The sequence below is a fragment of the Sinocyclocheilus rhinocerous genome, unplaced genomic scaffold (assembly GCF_001515625.1).
Source record: "Sinocyclocheilus rhinocerous isolate Xijiao unplaced genomic scaffold, SAMN03320098_v1.1 scaffold6034, whole genome shotgun sequence".
NCBI classification, from domain to species: domain Eukaryota; kingdom Metazoa; phylum Chordata; class Actinopteri; order Cypriniformes; family Cyprinidae; genus Sinocyclocheilus; species Sinocyclocheilus rhinocerous.
In genome coordinates, this window is record NW_015630539.1 from 81,507 (window position 1) to 103,868 (window position 22,362).

Below are 22,362 nucleotides of genomic sequence, written 5' to 3' on the forward strand. Positions count from 1 at the left end.
TGAACCTAAACACAAGCCCCATGAGCCTTTGCCATCTACAGAGAAAGGGGCACTGGGCATGCTGAGAAACATGAGCGTGTGTTGGTATATGGGAAATATGTGATTGGGGGGGGGGACTCTTAAAATAAATGGAATAATCTGCACATCAATGAGTCGAGGCAGGACCGTGACGGCATGATGAAAAAGTACTGTATTTATTGCTTGATAGCCATGAGACCACCCAAACCTGAGAGAGGCAGCCACCCATGCATGACGACAGCCTCCGTCAGCAAATCTGAGAGGAGAAGTGAGAGAAAGAGAGATCTCCCATTTGAGTGATAAGCCACTAATTGCATGATATCTTATGTGACTGAACCAGTAAAACATGTCAGAATGACATTTCATATCAATGTACCAGCAAACTTGCAAGCTAGATTGCTTATTTTTAGGGGTTCAAGCACAGAACATGCTCGAACTCTATTATAGTAGTACTGTTTTGCCAACAATTTTTTTTTTTCCCGCCACAAAAGTGTCTGAGCATGAGAAACCTTAAGTAGAGATCTCAAACTTGGTGGAATGGTTCCAAATTGAAAAAAGTTATCAAATCATTTGACAAATTAAATCGTTCTGGAGATATTGGCCAGTATATTTGTGGGTGCTGCCCACAATTTTTGTACTTCGTTGCCCGATTAAAATTAAGAGTCAATATTATTTGTATCTTTTAATACAGAATAATACTTCCGTAAAGGGAATGTGGGTAACCGAACAGGTGCCAATAGGCATTGACTTCCATAGTATGGGGGGAAAAAAACTATGGAAGTCAGCCAGACCCCAAACTCACACTATTGGTTAATTCAGAAGTCGACCAAACACTCAAACTCAATGTTGAAAGCAGCACAAAGCCACAGTGTTTACACTCTTTGAGGAGTAAATCTACCAATGACTTACCTATAGTTGTCTCAGTACATTAAACTGAGAGGACAATGTATTTTAACACTGAAAATATAATTACGCGCATCAGCTTTAAAGATGTACATTTTATAGCTTACTCAAACATTATCAAACCCTTCACCTCCAAAACAACAAAGATGGCAGTGCTAACAATGCTCATAAATAAATGATTCAGCAGTCAGGTACTGAAGCATTTAGCAGAAGCTGCGCACACATCACTGCCAAACATTAGTCCCATTCCTTTCTTTCCTTCTTGAATGCCTTGAGTATGGACAGAACATCTTTATCCTCCGCCCTTCAAATTCTACTACAAATCCAAGAAATGCAACTTATTAATATCTCCTTTCATATGCTAATTTTTTATCCATACATAAATCATAAGACACAAGGTTGCTTGTGCTTCAGAGAAAACAGAGCGCGAGCGAGCGAGAGAGAGAGAGCGAGAGAGAGCTTTTGGGTACAACACTAAGGGAACTAGAGGAAGACTACTGTGTTCTGTATTATCTGAAATGTAAAAGGTCTGTTGAAAACAGGGCAGCACAGATGCTAAACTACATTACAATGGACTTTATGTATGTCCTTCTGGGACAACTGAAATAAAATAATGTATAAATTAAAATGTAATACCATGAAGAGGCTTGTGTAAGATGTATTTTTAGAGGCAGGGTAGGGATGCAGCTTAATTTAAAAACAACTGAAGTCAATGGAAAGCCTCCACAAAGCATTGAAAATATTATATAGTTTAAATATTATTTAGTTAAGTCTCTTTTTACTTAGATCTGAGTACAGTTAGTGACCTTGTTGAGATCTGTTAAACATCTCCATTTACTGCACTGCATTTATCTTTTAGCTGTTTAAGGAGCATCAACTGAGACATTAGAGAGATCTCATTTGTGATTTTTCCTTCCTATGGGTTGTTTACCGACAACACAAATTTTGTCTTACACTCTTTAAAATAAAGGCATCTATGATTCCTTGAAGAGCCTTTAACATCCATGCAATCTTCCCATTTTACTAAAGGTTCTTTATAGTGGAAGTAGCTTCTTTAGATTATTAAAATGTTCTTCACACTAAAAAAAAATAGGTTTGTTTAAAAACTGTTCACTTAAATATTCTTTGGCAAACCCAAAATGGTTCCTCTATGACATGCAAAAAAAAATAAAAATAAAAATTTTGGAACATTTATTTATTTTTAGGATACTGTCCTTAGAAATTTGATCCTCATTGAAAATCATGACTAGAATACAACAGGTCTAAAGACCTCCTTCCATGACAAAAAAATTTTTAATTGAATATTGATGGAGCAAGAATAAAAAAAATAAAAAACATCAGAACACAACTTTAGCTTCTTTTCTTTCTGACATATTTCATAACTTTCTGTTCAATTAACAAAATGAACACTGTATAGAGCTACAATTTTAGCTCCCGTGTATTTCACACATAAATCTCCATTATGTCAGAAGCTGTCAATATGAGCCCACTTTGCACATCCATCACAATAAATCCACATTTCCCATGTATGAAAAAAAATCTGTTTCAGTACAACAGGTGTTCTGGAAAGAGTTGTAGTGTTTTTGTTGCCAGGTAGTGTTTAAGGAGAAAATTACATCCTAGGGGCCTTTTACTCCAGGTGACCTTTAGCCTTATCATCCCTATCATAGTACAGTACATGTGAGAGGCTAAATCTTACAATGCTAAATATTTTAGGGTCAAACTGTTTCATAAAGTGAAAAAAGGACTATGATGAAGCTGCTACAGGCAGATGTTCCCCAAGAAAAATCAGCTCTGAATTGACAAACATTAGTGAGGACTGTCAGATAAAGCCTAATAAACACATACTCACGGTCTTGACTAACCATTCCAGAAATCTTGAGCCTTATTTGACACAGTCCCCTTTGATTAGGTGTTGACCATTTTCAAGTGACCCAGTTTTAAGACACACCAGATAAATTTTAACCTTTACAAGTTTGTAAACTACAAAAGGAAATTTCAACAGGCTATGAAAAACTATGTTTTTATTTTTACCAGTAGGACTGATCAGCATTTACTGGGATGGTCCCATTTCGACTCTTGTTTTATGGGCTTTTAATTCATGCACTTTGCTGCTAAGAATAGACCTGTGTATGTCAAATGAGCAAAACTCTTATGTCCTGCACTGAGATAAGCAACGGATGCTCTTCTTTCCCCATCAAAAACAAGGAACGTGCCAAGAGCCATCTATGCCATGTGGTTATCTATTTTACTTTCACAATCCATGTTTTTTTTTTTAAAGCAAGAGTGTATAAAAATATAAGGGCGATTATTCAATTAGGACAAAAGGAAAATCTTGTAAAAGGAAACTTCTTCACACTATATGGTTTTGTCTTTGTTAAAACATTCATTACATGTCCTAGTATAAAGATCTTAATATGGACTTGAACAACCAACCAAGAGGTATAATCTAATTTGGTATATTGCATGATGACGTGGATTCTTGATATAGTGTGTGATAGTATTGACAGTTGTTTCACTTTTTTGAGATTGCCTTCAAGAGGATAAGTTGAATAAGCACTGGAGTTGCTAACAAAAGTGTCAAATAACTTTCAGTGTAAGCAAATTAAAATATATCCATTCTTTCGGATTTATTTTTTCAAATACGGACAAGTTAAATCTACTCACATTATGTTAAAAAAAATCTCAAAATGACATTTTTGTGATGTTTTTTTTTTCCTTTTTAGTTAAAAAAACGCAACATTGCATTTCCTTGATGTTAATACTTTGTATTAATTTATAATGAGGAATTTAAAATGTCTGGATGGAGAAAAAGATCAAACTCTAACATTTCAACTCTTCAAAAGATACAAAAATTCATAAATGGTTTTATAATTTAAAAAAAAAACTTTATCTGTTTGAATTTATTCTTTACAAGTAGAAAATGTTCAAATGAAATATTTGTCTTTAAAATCAAAGCCTAGGACAGAAAAGTCCCGCTATGTGAGTTTAAGACTGATGCTGTAATTCCGCAGGTTAGGCTACGTTTTATTCAAAAGTTGCGGTATCCTCAATTTTTATAGCTAATACATTTCATACTGTTATGAGTTAGTGCATGTTTATATGCATATATCCATATCCAGCCTACCTGCCAAGAGCTTGAAGGAATCTCTTGAAATTTGCCCAGCCCGCCAAAGGTGTAACATCTGTACATATGATCCTGAGACTCGGAGCAGTGCCACAGGAGCCCGAAACTCACTGCGTCCTTGTTTTTCAGGTGCTCCTTCACTATCCATGCGGGAGAGATGAAACTAAAACTGCAAATCGCGACCAGGGCGGAGGACAGGAGCACCCAAAAACACCCGACACAGCTGAACATCCTCACGGTAACGTGGGGCAACGAGACTGGAGACAGATCGATTCCCAGCCCTTTCCAATTCCGATCAAACAGCGCGTGCATCTGGAGCACGCTCACTCACTGTGTGACATTAGATGAGCACCAATAATCACATAAACACATGAGTTAAAGATGCGTTAAGACAGACGCACCAGTGAACTAGTGAGCAGAAGCACGCGTAACTTTATCAATTAAATGTAATTCCAGCACGATCCAGTTCAATAGAAAAGATATTCCAGTTCATCTGAGAGGAAGCAGGTGCGGGACAAAAGACAACCGTCACACCCAGAGCTCAAGCACTCAGAACTGCCACCAGCAGGTGCTCACAATGTAGTAAGATCTGAATCCGCTCTGTTTGCGCTTCTCACAGCCCACATACCACCACCATCATCATCATCATCATCATCTTCCTCGGCTCGCGCGCTGCAGGAGTGAGAGCACAAACTTACTGCGCTGCACGCTTCCCACAGTCACATGGATGTGGGCGTCACCGCCACTGCGAAGGTGTTCAAACTTGTTTTTGATTCATGAAAATCTGAATCACACACTTTTTTTTTTCAAACCCTCAAACGTGTAATAAACTCATGCCATCATTATAATTTCACGCCCCGAGTTTCGTTACCTTGCCTAACCTTAACATCCTCGCACTGATAAAAGCACATTATTAAATATGAGATGAACAAGTATAATTCAACAACCCAAATGAATAAAAAACGTAAACAACAATAAATCAGGTATTATTTACTTTTACTTTATTTTACGTTTGATCTCGTATTAAGATTCTGACGGAGGCCTATTTTCAAAAAGTGTAAAAGTGTCTTACGCTGCCCTCTGGTGGTGATTTACCGCGCCGTGCACTTTTCACTTGTAATATGTGTGCACTATGAGAATAGAAACAACAAATTAACAAATATTGAGCATCAAATAGAGCACAACCATCATGGAAACCTCTACAGTATATATATATATATATATATATATATATTTATATATTTTTTTTTATTTTTTTACTTATTTCTAGTTATGCTCAGCTTTCTTTTGCAAGAATGTAAAATGCTTTAAAATCCTGAAAAATGCTTAAAAGTGAAAGACTGAAAAAAAAAAATTTAAAACAAAGGGAAACTGAATGGGAAAATCATAACTTTAAAAAAACAGGCACACTACAAACTAATAAGTAATGTCACTCCAAAACTCACTAGCCAATGAGAACCTGTATCTGTAAGACAACTTTTCTGCTCAGCGAAAAGGAAAAGTGCATTTTTTAATGCTTTTTCTTTGAAGAACATTTTGGCTTTTTTTTATAGGTTTCTTATTTTCTTCATTCATTTCTATTCATTTTGTTTATATATTGGCACAAATCCAATTTCAAAGTGCAAATCAATAAGTCCTGCCTACACAGGTATCTGTAAAACGCTTGTTCAATCGAACCCATAAACAAAAACAAAAGACAAACACTGCATCAAGAGGCGTTTCAACAATATATGTATTTAAATCAAACACATTTAAATATATTATAGATTAAGCACACATATACGTCAGAAAACATATTAGTGGTACATAGTACCAAAAGTCTTTTTCCTGTTTCTCGTCCACATCTCAATGAGGTCCAAAGCAATAACTTCATGTCCAATTACACGTTTCAAGGGGAACAGTCATCATTGAGATTTGCTTAGACAGAGTTTGACATATCATTAAAAAAAAAAAAAGAAAAAAAAAGACAATCACCATAAAAAGAACTAACATTAATATATGGCAGTAAACCAGGAATCCACATTTATACAGAACAGGGATAAACATTGCCCTAGAAGTTCAGTTTGTATATCTCGAAGTCTAGAATCAGATCTGGACAGGGTTCTAGAGGGAGTCAGGGAACATTTTCCAGGCCCAAGTTCATTAGTTCAGTCACTTCAGGTCCATGAGAGAGGGACTGAACAGTCTCAGACACTGGCTGACGTATGTCAACTATGGCATACCGTAAATCTGTAAATAAAACTGTACGTAGCCACCTTGGATATTTATGCATTTTAGTTTTTCTGTTTGTTTTTACTAAAACAGGCCTAAGCACTTCATAGCCATTCTTTTAAAAAGTGAACAAAAAAGAAAGATAAAAGAGAAGTCTGAGATAAGAACTAAGATAAGGAAGGAAATATTTAAGTCACAGCCACATTGTAGTTCCTGTTCAGATTCTTGTGCACTTCCTGTTGGTCGACATGGTAACAGCTAAACTGCAACAGCGACAGGTACAGTTTGAAAATCTTGAAAGTCTTGTTCTGAATGTTGAGATTTTGTTCTGTTGGTCTGCTGTGCGACAGCTCTCGCTTGTTTGTTTACAGGTTTATTCATTTCTGTAGCTGAACTCATTACACTCCTCTTCAAACAATAAACAAGTGCTAGAAATGATGGGGTGGATCATACAGAAAACTTATTTTGGCTATTAGTGTGCATATCTAAACACTCACACTCTCACACACAAACACATGCAGGAAGTCATGGAATGCCTCTTTCAGGTCCTCACTGATATGTTAATGTGCTCGTCTTCTGGTCGTTTGCTTCTCCAGTCATTATGCAGAGGGTGCGACAGGAGGGAGGGTAGGAGCTGCTTCCACACTGAACGAGAGGGTCAGAGCTGATGAAAACAGAGCAGGTCACCTTATAGAAATCTATAACTGAAAAATAACCAGCCACTGCATTTACAGAAGTAGTCCTGTCATTCTAAAATAAGCTTAAATTGGCTACTAATCCCAGTACCGCCAGACAATGACCACAGGGTTAGTTGACCCAGTAATGAAAATTCTGGCATAATTGTCTCACTCCACCTTGTTCCAAACCTGCATAACTTTCTTCTAAGGAACCTAAATGGAGATGTTCAGCAGAATGATAAGGCTGCACTTTTTCATACAAGGAAAAATGTCAATTTCGGCATATTTAAACTTGCCTTATTGTGGCTTGCGGAGGCATCCACACAGTAAATGAAGTAAGGGATAATGTACTAACAACTGGTTATAGCAAAATAAACCTGGCCAGGTGATAACAACTGACACAATGTACATTATCCCATGTATTACATGGCTAAAATAAGTTCAAACATGACAAAAATCTAAGGGATAATGTCTTGTACAGTCAAACCACTTCTTACACAGCTTTTCATGTCCACTTCAATAATTACGTGGACATGAAATAGTGATTTGAGATTAAACCATTTTAACATCTCACCTGTCAAAAAATAAATAAATAAATAAATGAAACAAATACTCTGTTTTGGCCATAAGTGCTTTGGAGCACCAAAAGCATTGATCAAAACAGTGACATTCAATTAGCACTTCCCTGGTGATGATGCATTTTGACTGTCTATTTCATGCACAAAATGTGGATAAGCTATAAGAGGTAGACATGTCAGCATTGTGGACATATGGATCTGCTGAAATATTGAGAGGTGACTCATTGTGAAAGAGCTTTACTAAACTGATTTAATTTGTTACCTGAGAACACAACACCCCGAACAGCATACCAAGCTGAATTATGCGCTCAGCCAAATATAACAGAAATTAATAACTGGAAATGTATTTTTGTTTTTTGGCCAAATTAAAACTTTAATTTTGGTTTTGGTAAAACATTCATTTTGGCGCATCACTATAAAGAAAAGAGAAGCATAAAAATTCGGAGGAATTGCCTTTGTTTTCCATAGAAGAAAGTAAGTCTGGGTTTGGAACGACTTGAATAAATTACAGAATTTTCATTTTTCAAATTGAAGTTCAAGAAACAAATCTTTAGGAATGCAAAGACAAAATAATATGTACTTTTGTTGACTTCACTTCAGGGCTTCCCTAGTGTCCCTGCTGCATGACGTCATTGACGATCATCTTTGCGATCTTCCATGCCATCTCTTCTTGTGCCTAACACACCAAAAAACAAAGATAGTACATATCATGAACTATAACAAGCTTAAATCCATTTCCATTCAATAAAAAGACATTAGAGAAGATGCCACACGTAATTTGAATGAAATAAGCAGGTGCACACCTCATCTGAGTTTCCTTGCACCCATTTCTTCATTGCTTGAGAAAACATGGAACCTGATAGAAAGGAAATAAAGAAAGAAAGAGAGTGAGTGAGCTGGACAGAGCAGTGAATTTTGCTTTTCACTGCTCTTCACCACATCACCGGCTAGTTATCGCCATGGCAACACTCTCTGCTCTCAAACTGAAGACATCAAGAGCACTTCAGCAGAAGTCATAAGTAAGAGCAAACTCACACAATACAAAACATGTGCAAGTGCATGTCAGTGTGAGAGAGAAGAGAAAAAAAGTCTTCAAGAGCAAGAGTGTGTGTGTGTGTGTGTGTCTTACCCTTGGATTTCTTCACATCTGGCTCTGGCTCGGCCTCTCTGATGAACTGGCCCAGCTCATTCACCTTCCCAAAGGTCATTCTTCTGAGATGAAAGCAAGAAAAGCTGAATTTGGATCTGAATCCAGTATTTTGTGCATAACACCAGGTTTCAAAAATAAGAATCTTTTTCTGTTGGCCCAGGCGGATCACAAAAAATGGTACATTATATTTCTAGCTCATTTTTTATATGCCAGAAAAAAAGTGCTTTTTCAACTATGTCAGCCAGTGAGAAAATATTACTTTGATGTATAAAATGTTCAACTTTAGTGTTGCACGATCAGTGTTGGGCAGTAACGCATTACTTAGTAACGCGTTACTGTCATTTGATTACTTTTTTAGTAACGGAGTAATTTAACGCGTTATAATTTTCAAAATAGTAATTAGAGTATAGTTACAAGCCGAGGTCTCTATACGTTACTGCCACGTTACATTGCTGACAGAATGCAGTGTTTTATAATCTAGAGATTGTAAAAAGGATGTTGCATACGCACTGTCGAGTCAAATGCCAGTGGATTAGAGATCTGCTCTCCCGCGAGGCCTGACGCAACAGAGTGCGGCACGGGACAAGATGAGCGAGTGCTGGTGCGGGCGGGTAGACGCTCGTGTGTGTGCGGGATGCGGGAGAATAAAATGATTCACGGGACTCCCGCAAAAAATATCTAAACATAAAATATCTAAATAAATAAATTGTTATTCATCTATTGCACAAAAGCAACACAAACTAATATAAATATAAACGATTAACAGGTGCAAGCGTATGCAGAGTTTCTATTTAGGCTATAACAAGTGTTTGCAGTGTTGAGTAATGCAGTGCTGAAATTTGCGTGCTCACGAATCCTCTCATTGTAACATACGAATTGTAGACATTATGAAAGATTCATTATGCATATATTTATTGTGTTATAACGGAGATTTGTGAGATTGAATGTTGATGCTTTAATAACAAATATTTTTTGGGAGCGTGTATGCTGGGATTTCATAAATTTCATGGAGAAAAAAAGTAACGTAACTAGTAATGTAACTAATTACTAATTACTTTTGAAATAAAGTAATCAGAACAGTAACGTGATTACTTTTAAAAGGAGTAATCAGTAATCAGTAATTTGATTACATTTTCAGAGTAACTTGCCCAACACTGTGCACGATATACCGGTACTAAAAAGGTATCAGAATACCCTGCTTTTAAAAACGGTACGATTCTGCATTTTACTAGTACTGGTACTTTATGAATGCGTTTTAATAAGAGCCATATTTCCTAAGTTGCATCCATGTGCTGCAGCAGCGCAGTATGTGTGTGCAGCTCTGCTTCAGCTCACTGCATGCACATTAAGTGCAATAAACCTTGAAAAAGAACTCGTGCAGTACTCAGGCGTTTTCACACACCCGAAGCACGTGCACAGAAAGCTACCTCTCTTACAGACAGCATGCGATCGCAAATTCAGATCGCCTTCACAAATTTTTGCTCAAGTTATTGCCCATCTTGTCTTATGACTTAAGTGAACATAAACAGATGAGAAAGAAAACGCATGTGTATCAATAAATTGGATCCGTGCAGTCTGTTTCAAACAACATGAGTTTCATATGTAATCAAACAACAAAAGAAAAAGAAAAATCACTCACTGATCTTGACTAACTTCGGTAGCTTTAATAAGGATCAATGTATATTTAATTTATACAGTTAAGACTATGCAGTGCTTTATTTTTACATTTTGATTACTTTATTCATTTTCTGAAATGAATGGCTTTATCCTTTTAACTAACTTACCAATGTTGCAAAGATTTATACATACCAGATACCAGTAGGCTTGGTAGTTGCTCACCATAGAAGTGGCACTGCCATTTTTTTAAGGGGGATGAAATGCTCATAAAGAAGGGCAGGCACACACTGGTCATGTGAAAGATTTCATTTTTTTTCCATTAAATGATAAAATAACTATAAGCTTCATTTGGATCATCTATTATTCAATTACTTTTCCTGTTGTATTACTGTATGTTTTGTCTTGGTATCGTTTCAGTAGCAGTATTGAGATATTTTAGTCAAGTATCGTATCGAAGTAAAAATTTTGGAATCGTGACAACACTATTCAACTTTGCAAGGCATAAAAACATATCCATGATCAACGAATGTTTGATGTAATGATGGTCTTGGACCATCCCTTTTGTCTAACCTTAAAGATGTTTATGGTATTTCAATCTGAGGTCCCATGATGGGAAGGAAGTGTAGTACGAAGGTTTCAAACCCTGACTCACCCAGCATATGGTCTCTGATAGAGAGACTCAGGGTCCAGACTGGCGATGTCCACCGTTATCGCCTCATCAAAGTTCTTCAGGATCTTGACTGCCGCTTTTTTAGATCCTTGCTGAGAACATCAGGACAAAGTTACCCATACTTTCAACCATATTCTTGAAGAGTTCTTGAATTATTATGAAAAACAAGAGCAATGTGGCTTTTTGGGAGACCATCAAACTAGTGATCAATCACCTGGGCTTGTGACCCTTCCATGACGCTAGAGTTGCGGTCGCCTTCTGGGGTCCAGCCCTGGTTCGGAGTGTTGGCATTTCCTCCAGTAAACTCGTCCACCCGTACGGAGTTGATAAGGTCACTCAAATACTTGTAGTAAAGGTTGCTTGACAGAAAGCCTGGCATGTATACCTGAGGTTGAGAAAACAAGTAAACTTCAACAGGATTTTCTTTCCTAATACCAAGCTTCCACCTTCATAATTGTTTGCACATTTTTATATAAAAGTGTTGCAGCGACATAACCCACCTTCTCCATGGTGGTCCAGGCCTGTCTTATTGGAGTGTTGAAGCAGTCTGGGAGAGGTCCGCCTTCTCTACAGATATTGGATTCAATCTCCATCCGTACAGAGTCACCAAAACCCAACGGATTTGTGGCTTGGAGTGAAAAATACCTAAGCAGATCATATGAACTGTCACGTCTTCTGTCTGCCAAAAGTACTGGTTATGCTGTTGCCACATCTTAAACACTGGAGAGGCATGTGCATAATTGCATAGTGTCAAAATCGACAGGCATGCGAGTTGTCTGAATGACTAGTCAGTCATATGGAAGCTCTGTAACACATGTTAGACTGCACCCTATAAACACAATCAAGCCTAGAAAAAAAACAGTGAACCACCCCTTTAAACACATATCAAACTATAGAAATATAGAAAACAGTTGTTTCATATCATAATAATATTTCACAATATTACTGTTTTTGATCACATAAATGCATCCTTGCTGAGCATAAGAGACCAAACCCATTTGAATGGTAGTGTAGTTCATGTTGTTGAATTAAAAAAAAAAACACAGCTAGACAGCATGCAACAGAACAGAAGGAATAGTGTAATTTTAGGCTATGTTTTAGACATTGAGACTAATTAGATTTTTTATTTAAGCCTAACAATACTCTGCCAAAACAGAGATTATACTGAACTTCAAATAGGACATACTTGTCATAGAGAATCATGGCATCATTCTGGGCTTCCTGTCCATCGTACTGGCCTTTTTTGGAAGCCAAATGATCTTGAAAGTTTTCTGCAGCCAGCCAGAACTGCAGTACATTCATTGCATCCTCCTTCTCCATGTACTATATTGACACACACACACACACAAACACACACTTTGAATTAGGTTTCAATCCTACTTTATAATCCCTTGGCACTTCAAATGTGCTTGGATCAGAAATCCATCAATTTATACGCACACTTGCACTTTTGGTGCATTCTGCCATTTAAAAACTGGCTGTCCAGATCAGCATAATTCATGGGCTTATACAGCTCTATGCATAAATTCAACATAAATTCAACTTAAAAGTGTGTTCTAACCGGATACATATTATCTGGACTCATAAAACACTTAAATCCAATTTTAAAGCACATTTAATAAGTAAATAACATTATATATAATTCCACATCTATACATGTATTATTTAAATTGCATACAAGTAAGATTATCTACAGGAAAATTTGGGGTAAATACTAGATAAGCTGTAAATCTACTGTACAGCTATATTTAAAATTTTATTAACCCTGTAATTTTCTTTTAAACATGTTCAGAAGCTTAAGTCCATCATACAGAGTTTCCTCACCTCAGAGAAGTAGAAGAGGGCTGACTCGCAAAACAGAATGTCCGCAAGGAACACAGAACCACTGGTCAGCACCTCGATCTGGTACTTACAGAAATAATGGCTCCGCAAGAACTCACTAAAGTGCCTGTAAAACAGATGCCAGACATTTCCATGTAATTTCAGAAAGAAAAGAGGCTATATAAACAAATACATTTTAAATAAATAGAGAGCTAAGATTAGACCAGTCAATTTATTATGTAAATTTTGTATGACTAATTAAAAAAACAACACCAAGATAAAAACTTAATACATTAACATACAAATTATGCAAAATAACAATTCATGCCCCTGACCTGTAAATACATTTCACAAGAAGCAATTAAAGCTTTTAAAGCCCCATCTCTACTATGAGAAACAGCCCCAACTCTACACCTTGCAAATTTAATTTCTGTGTTCAAAAACAGCTAGGAGAACAAATGGAATGGAACAAAATATATTTCAATCATGGCAACTCTCTGAATAGCATGTTATTGTATATGACTGTTAATGTATTTGATCTTTGCAGACTAGATCTGCTACACACGATGCTGCAGAGCAAGTATGGACCTGCTACTGCCAATTTATGCACAGACACGCTACTGTAAGCATGTAAGACACACTGCTGCTGCCTGAATAGGCGTATATATAAATCCTGTAACAGATCTAGACAGGTGGAGCTGGGGGAGGTAGAGGGTTTCAGAGGAACTTGCGCTGCAGGACCAGTTTACAGTGAACAATGAACCAGATTATTTAAACTTTAAACAAGCAATCTAATTGCCTGCAGAATCAGCAGAGGCCAATCAGCTTGCACCATGTAGTAAATGTGACCCATGCTGGCAAAATGAGTCGGAATGCGCACGGGCTAATTTTGAGCTACAGACAAAAAAAGTGAAAAATTTAAATTTTCGTTGATTTTGAGGTTTTCACAAAAATGAGTTCATTAAGCCCTCGTCTAGCGATCCCAAAGCTCCGAATAATAATTTTAGATGTTTAATTACCTTTATTTGTACGTTTTCTGAGAGGAGTACCTTTTCTCCATTCGTTTCTCGCACTGTCATCCTAAGAGCACGCATAAAGGTGCTTCCGACTGCGCACGATCCCAATAAATATACACAGAATTACAGTATTTAAGTATTCACGCAAACATAATCTGTTATGTCTTGAGTGAACGTTCGGGGAACTGTTGAGGAAAAACATCTGATGTGTAACATTATATTAGATCCGTGCATTACAGTGGGTCTTAATATAGGCAGCCTCATTAATGTTAATCTAACAATAAAAGAAAAGAGGGAATCACTTGCTGCTATTGATTGAACTGCTTTTGTAGTTTCAATAATCAATTTATTTGTAATGAACACTAAACATTTGATTATTTTGTTTTTCTTGAATGCTTTTTGTTTAGATGTAAAATGAAAAAGGTAATGCACTGTTTGTTTTTTCTTATATTTGTTCTGTTTTTTTTTTGCATCTGTTATTATTTATAATAACAAAGATAAAATGAAAAATAGCTATATTGTTATTAATATACAAATTATTATTAAGAAAAGAAGTGGAGGAAAAGATGCAACGTTGCAGGTGATTTTGCTTTGGAACCTTCAGAAAACTTCAACTTGATTTTTCTCAAAATTGACTTTGCTGACTCTATCGACAACATGGAAATTGAAAATACAGAGGATAAAGATGAAGGACAAATCACACTCGATCCACAGCAAACGCCTTTATCATATTCAACAGACTTACAGAAGTGTAATTCACATTTCAGCCATGGCTATTCATCAAAGCCTCATGTGCGCTTAAGTGTCACTATTAATCAAACAAATGACTAGTACAGTTAGAGCAAAGGCCCAGGGACAAATCTTACGTCTACACCTTGTTAAATGATTTATTTGGATCATGGTTGACGATCAGCCATGAGTAGTAAGCCTCTGTGTTTAAAGGCCATGTTGAAAGTGCTTGAGTTTAATGGGTATCTGTGAGATGAGGAATCTCATCAGAGCATATTTAAATGTTGAAGTGCTTTTCATAAAATCCATTTGAGATGCTCAGAAAATCCAGAGACAGCCTTATAAAATGCAATGAAGAGGACAAAGACTTGTTTCCTTTTAAGACACTGAAGGCTCTTGCAGCAGAAGCCACGGGCTGATAGGATCTGACTCCCCTTCTAAGCTGATTTGATGTCTTTCGGCTCAACTGACTTTTTCCATTCACTGCTTTTACAGCCTGGAGCTTCTTTGTATTAGCCATTAATGAATACTCAGCTCCTGACTTCTGTTCATTGCAGTCCACTGCCAAGATGCTAAATGGGGTCATTTACCAAACCTGCTCTATAAAACCAATGCCGCGTGCATATTAAAAGTCATCGTCTGATACAAAAGGAATATGTTGTATTGGTAAAAGGCCACCAACCATGAAAAACTTAAGTACAGAATATTCCCTACGGATATTAAGGAATGCTTGTTAAAAACTCAAGTTTAAGGTACAGTTTTAGTGAAATTACTAAGGAATACTGCATACCCTGCAGTATTAAAGTAGTTTTTTTTTTAATTCAGCCAAAAGGACATTTAGAACAACTACTAATTTAATTTTTCTATTTATATACAGCCCATCACCCTGTAAAAACTAACAGCAAATGTATGTATCATTACGTGCTTGAAAAGAAAGCCTAGCAGGCAAGTATGCACCATCAAAATAAATATTCAAGACATGCCATCAAGGATGCACAACACAAAAATTCTGTAAGGAAAAGTAAGTGTGTGCTGTTAATCCAAGTGTAAAAATAGAGGACATGATATATCAGACATGCCTGTACTGTTTCTAAAGGACAAAATCAAGGCTAAACATCACACGTTAACAGGAATCTAGTGTGATAAAATCACCTAACCTGGCCTGGACAAAGCTTTATCTTTTAACAAGTTTCACACTAAGCTTTGCTTAGTGTCCATGTCAGGATACCAGGAAGGGATGTGACATAACTACCTGGAAAGCAAAGGAATTATGACGATAACACATAACCAGAGATTCATCAACTTAATAAGCAGGCCCACTTTAAGGCCTTTTAGACAAATTTGCAAATCCAGTAATAAACATTTAAAAGTGCCTTAACAAAAATTCAAGCTTTAAATTACAGTTTTACATTGTAAATGCAATACAGTAAACATGTTTTCTTTTTTTTACCGTGGAAATCAACAGCACACCACAGAACATGCTACAAAAGTAGCATTTAACTGAGTATCCTCCTTTAACCCTAAATTACCCAAGGTGGACCAAATATATGTGGAAGGCAATACATAACTACAACACGGAGAAGACCTCAGCAAGCACTTGTTCAAAAATACCAGTTAGGAGGACTGATTGCAGGAATAAAGTCAAATCAAACAAGTAAAATACTTTCAACAATAAGGTTACCATAACTGGTACTCACTTTTCATAAGTTTCTCAGAGAGGCCACTAGTAGACTGGCCTTTAACTGGAGTGCCTGTCCTGGAGGAGGGCTGTCTGGTGGGCGTTTCTGACCTTAGGGTGGGCTGCAGGTGGGGAGTCCCAGGCCGGGCCGCCCCCTCTGAGCTAACAGAGTTCCGGTGGCCAATCAGAGCCCTGGTATGAGAGTTAGTGTCTTGGGGGCTGGGGGTGTGAGGTCTGGAGGACGTCCGGGAGGAGAAAGTGTCCTCTTCGTCTCCCTCATCCAGAGCTGAGGGTCTGCTGGGGTCGTTTGGAGAGTCTGGTGAGTCGGGGGATTCCAGGCCAGCCGCAGGCTCAGCCAAGGTGCTGTGTTTGACTGAGTTGAGGCTGTGTGCTCTGACCCTAGACCAGCTGGTGGATCGGAAGCTCTCAGCCTCAAGCCAGAAGCGGACCAGGTGCTCAGCTGAGCGGGTCTCCATTAACTGTATGAAGTAGGGCAAGGCCAGATTATCCCGCAAGATCTGGTCTACAGTTTTAGAAAGCCGAGAGCGAGTCTCTTGAACCTGGTAGTTGACACTGGAGCGACCTGAAAAGCAAAGACACTTTTTAAACCCCAGTGTTACAATCCATATTTCCTTAATGCAGAGACAACATACTTAAAAACAAACAATCTCAGATTTGGACTGGTAACAACCAGTTGTCTGGTTTGTGTATTGACAGTGATTAAATTTCACCCTTTTTATATAAACAGAAGGGGGGAAACCAAAACAAAACCCAATATAAATAATAGCCAATAAATAAAATACCACAAAACGTAAAAAAACAAAACCCCATAATAAATGACCAAAAACAACACAAAACAAGAAAGACAAAACCCAATAAAAAATAACAACCAATAATTAAAATAAACACAGCTAAAACAATTTAAAAACAAAATATAAAACCAAACACAAAACAAAATGAAAAAAAAAACTATATAAAAATAACAAAACTCCACAACACAACACAAAATCCAATAAAAATAAATAAAATAACCAAAAAACACAAAACATAATAAACATTAACCAAAAACAACACAAAACACAACAAAACAAAGCAATCAATCATCGCAAAACTTGACTTAACAAAATAAAATAAAAAAATAATGTGATGCTTGCCTGTCCGAAACTTACCACTATGACACCAGAGCATTGTTTTATGGTTGCTAGGGTGTTCTAGATGGCTGCTATAGGATGTTGCTTACTGGTCTAAAAAGAGCCCACCCCAAGTCTCCATATTCTGGTATTCCCAATCAGCATGTTTAATGTTTAATAGTTTGGATTAGATGTTTGTTCAAATCCCCTGAAGTATGAACAACAGTAATACTGATGCATCTTAGTAATTGCTATACAACACTGAATTTAGAGCACCTTTAATGCCTGTAATTCAAACCCATGCCATCTCCAGATCACACCCAGCCATCTATTTCTAATATACAGCAGCCAGTGGCACAGACTTTGTTCCACACAAAACAAATTTTATAATAGAGCTGTGACCTCCATTGAATGCTTTGAAAGGCCACACCTTCCTCTTTCAACACCACAGGACACCAGAAGAAGGTCTGATTAAAACGTTTACTGGGATGTGAACTGAACTCTATGAGTCCAGTATCAGAAAACGCAAAGGAGGGTACTTCAGACGGAAAAATACAAACCTCCTTTGTGTAGGAGGCAACACGTTAAGATGTGACGTTAGAAGCATTATCTTTTTTTCAAAGTTACCTTGCAACACTGGTTTGTCAACACATACATTTCAATGTTACATATTTTTAAATGAAAAGGCGGGGTTAGGACAAAACAAAAACAAAAACAAAGACAAGACATTCTATCCTGGGGCAGATGATAACGAGAATATGACTTTTACACCAAGTATGACAACCAAACCTTCTAAGCATGGCCAAGTTTAAAAATTAATTAATTAATTAATAATAATAATAATAATAATAATAATAAATAAATAAATAAAGTTCATTACATCATCATCACTACAATTTTAATAGTTAAAGTTTTAAAAAACTGCAATAGATGTAATGGGACATTTCATGCAATTTTACAGTAAAATACTGTTAAATGGACAGTTTTTGCAAGTGAAAAATAACAAGTCCTCTTATAATTTACAGTGAAAAACTGTAAATTAACATTCCCAGAAACCTCTGACACTTCACATATGATTGTTTGTCAGTGAAATAACTATGTTTCTTCTTAGTGTTACTTATGTAGAATTAAGTAGATTAGGAATTGGTTACATCTTGTGTTATTAAATGAATGTTTTTTGTGCATAACACTGTGCACCTTTTAAATACTAAATATGAGTATTTACCTCAGCTTGTAGAAAAGCAACTTGAATGAACTATGATTCATCATGTGGCTTTCTGTTTACCATCTGTGTTTTCAGAATGGTTGTCAAGACGGTAATCTGGCAACCACAGCTGCCATTTTTTTACTGTAAACTTCACAGATTTTAACAGTGAGGGCAATCACTTATTTAAAAGCACTTATTTAAAAGCAGGTTAAAGTGGAGGAGCTTGTGTAGGTTTCCAACAATCACAGAGCTATGAAAAGGTTAAGAGATTATGGCACTTCTCACACAAATCCAGCAGGCCAGTGCGCTGCAAAAGCCATTTCAGTAACAGCTTCACAAAATCCCTCCTCTAATGTGATAATTCCTTCTCCCTCGGCCGCGGACACACACACCACATTTAGTTTAAAATGCTCAGCACAAAACAGTAAGTTACAGATCAAATGTTGCTAACAAGCCCACCTTAATAAAAAAAGTAGAGCAGCTTTGAGATCAAAGAGTTTATAATGAAAGTTCAGGCTCAATCTCTCATTAAGAACTAAGTCTTTAACAGATGATGGGTAAAAAAGCCATTTAACACATAAGTCATAAAAGCTTTTGGACATGTTAACGCTACTTTTTGAATCAGTGTGTAGAATTCATAGCTGGTGTACCTAAGTCTCCAAAGTGTGCTGCCTCCATGTGGCTAGGCTGTTTTTTGAGAATAGCAGTGCGGCCGCGGGCAAAGGAGTCCATGTTGGCTGAGATAGCATTGATGGCCACATGGCTGGGTCCTGCTGCATCCAGGATAGCATGATGATTACTGCCGCTAAGAGAGGGGGAGTGGGGCGACACTGGGGCTGGAGAGGAGCACAGAGCAGGAACATTAACACACAACAGAATTCTACATTTTCCTCCAGTTCCAATCTACTAACCTGTACTGCTAAGCTTGGTAAGAAATGCTTACCATACGCTGATAAACCTAAGCATGTCCTCAACTGGCTAGCTATTCATTTGAAGGGATAGTTCACTGTAAAATTCAAATTTAGTCATCATCACAAGTCGTTCCAAACCCATTAGACTTTGATTAATCTTCTAAACAAGATTATTTTAATGAAAACTGAGGTTTCTGTCCCCCTTTTGAAAATCCATGTAATGACACCTTTATTACCTTTTTGTATCTTCTGATTTTTGGTTACCTGGAGTTTCAAAGGAGGGACAGAAACTGCTCAGGTTTAATTTTTAAAAAAAATCTTCATTTGGGTTTTGAAGATTAACCAAAGTCAGTCTTATGAGTTTGGACAATGTAATTCAAAATCATTACTTTGCAGAGACTTTCCTGAATCTCAAATCAAAAAGCAAAGGATAAAAAAACATGCTAGTCTTAATGAAAACAATTGAGGCTGGAAATGCAAAACACACTGATAAATGTTGTGCATTCAATATTCAGTAAACAGAGTACATAATAAAGTATAACAGAGCAACATAAGCAGAGTAAAGTGGCACAGGGCTCTCACCTTTGCTGGCTTTGGCATCTGCTGGTCTCTCAGGTTCCTTTCCTTTAGCTAGGAGATAAAGAACGTAGGAAATATAATTTATAATTTACAGCATCTCTTATCCTAATGCACCTGACTATTCAGCACAAACGTTGCATAAGAACAGTCACCGTCTCTCTTTGACACCCAACAATAAAACAAAAAGGCAACAAAAGGGTCAAGCCAATATACACTATTCACATTATACACTATATACACATTCCTGACTCTTTCCACTTTACGTTTTCTGGATTATTTGCATTGGGTGAGGCCTTGCGTGAGTCTGTCCACAAAAAAAAAAAATAATAATAATAATAAAAAAATAAACACCACTGGCAAACAGACAGACTCACATCATGGAGCACAAAACGACAAGAATTTTCATCATCCCAATCATTACTGGGAGGAGTGCAAGCAAAAAGTGGGGATGATATTTGTCTATACAATGAGCAGCATGTATTACATCATTTCAAATATTTCATAATCCTCTGCTGTGCTCATAACATACATTAACCCACATATCTCTGATGGATGAAGAAAACCGAGAGTATATTAAAAAGACTACAAAGACTGAGAACAAAGAGAAGTGATGCTCCTATTAAATAGGACACGGGTTAAGAGGGCATCCTTACTTCCCTTAGGGCAGCCACATTGATTAATGCACACTGACTGAAGTCACAGGATACATCTGTATGGTCTTTGTCATGTGGGCAGGGATTCTGGGAATTTTGGAATGATCAGTCACTTTATTTAGTAAAGATACAAAACTACAGATTAATTATTATGGTTTATTAAGTATGAACAACTAAAGACAGTAGCGTTCCCACCCATTTTGATCAATGAATTCTCATAATTTTTCTAGCTATGCGATTACTTTTTAATCACAATCTTAAAATTCCCTGTCATTTCCAGGTTTTCTATGATTATGGGAATTCTGTAGAAGAGAGGTTTAAAAAAAGGATGGACGGCTGGATAGATTTAGCTTAAATTAGTGGTTTCCAACTTGGGGGCCTCAACAAACTTCCAATGGCAGTCTTATAATTATTTCAATTCAGTTATATTAACTTAATCTTATTCAAAATGCTAAAACATGCTAAAAATTGTATTGCAACAGAAGTACATTCCAGCTTAAAATAGGGTGGCATTTAAATATTGTCTTAGACAAAAAGGCCCTTGGTGTCAAAATGCATTGCAATGTAACAGTTACAGTATTTCCAAAAAAACTAAACAAAAAAAACATCAGATCAAAGAATGTCAATGTCAATGAAATGCACTCCTTGTCAAAAAAAATTCCAAAGCAATTCTAATTGGATCAAACAAGAATACACCTTGAGTTCATTCAGTAGGATTCTATGATTCTCAAAATCATTTTGGTTTCATTCTATTATGGAATTCCAACATGAGGATTTTCTGACAGACGACTGACACTACATCATGCACGTTACTTGACCGTTTAAGCGAACATCGAAGACGCAACGGGGTTTTTACTTTTTCAGTTAGCAACATGAATTTTAACGATAACATGTAACTATAATTAACAAAAAATTCTCAAAGTTGTCACATTTGGTAACCTAAAATAACAAAAACGTGCACTTGAAACGGGATTATCCCATCTCTCTAGAGTTGATGTAGACGGTGTGCAAAAGACAGCAATGCATAAGAGGAATTTCACGGCCATTACAAAGAATAAAAGAGTTTTAATGTCACATTCATGTGGTGGACATGAGCTCAGCATCGGTCCAGAAAAGCCCATACTATCCGGCGGCGACCCCATCATCATCGAGCGGAGCACTTCCTTACCTTTCCGTCTGAAGAACGACATGATGAATCTGAAGCTGTGAACGCTCGCTCAGCTCAGAGACAACATCCCGACAGCTCCCGAGTCCCTTCATTCATAACACTCTATCGCGCACAGATTTTGCTTTGATCATCCACATCTGCGGTCACTGACAAAACCGAAAAATGTCAGGTCCCCTCTCAGCTGGTCCGGTCGCCATATTGTCAATAAACGCCTCACTTCCGGAGTGTCTGTAGCACAGCGCTTCTGCTGGAATTATGGGAAAAGGCCTGACAAATGAAAAGACTTCATTCCTATACATGCTACATAAGATGTCTTATTTATAATACCTCTTGAATAATAATACTGTATAATCAAATGACATGACATCTCAAGCAGTGGCAGTGGGGTCCTGTAGGGTGACATCTGTATCTGCATCACTCCAGTCATTGTAGGATGGACATTACAAATGAATCATGGTCTTTTACAACTTAATAATTGCGTAAAAGCATTCTCAAATAATTTATTCTCTTTTTATTCTT

The 22,362-nt window shown here is 37.0% G+C and overlaps 1 protein-coding gene across 1 annotated transcript; it reads right to left on the minus strand.

Moving 5' to 3' along the window:
* Positions 1-5,766: 5,766 nt before the first annotated feature.
* LOC107740517 (A-kinase anchor protein 10, mitochondrial-like) lies at positions 5,767-22,068 on the minus strand. Its single transcript, XM_016552964.1, has 13 exons — positions 21,844-22,068; positions 20,026-20,073; positions 19,183-19,368; positions 16,199-16,778; positions 12,776-12,899; positions 12,138-12,274; positions 11,452-11,596; positions 11,166-11,336; positions 10,934-11,043; positions 8,644-8,726; positions 8,318-8,370; positions 8,095-8,190; positions 5,767-6,923 (listed from the first exon to the last, which is right to left on the minus strand). The coding sequence occupies exons 1-12, from the start codon at positions 21,863-21,865 to the stop codon at positions 8,122-8,124; spliced, it is 1,728 nt and encodes a 575-aa protein (XP_016408450.1). The 5' UTR covers positions 21,866-22,068; the 3' UTR covers positions 5,767-6,923; positions 8,095-8,121.
* Positions 22,069-22,362: the final 294 nt, after the last annotated feature.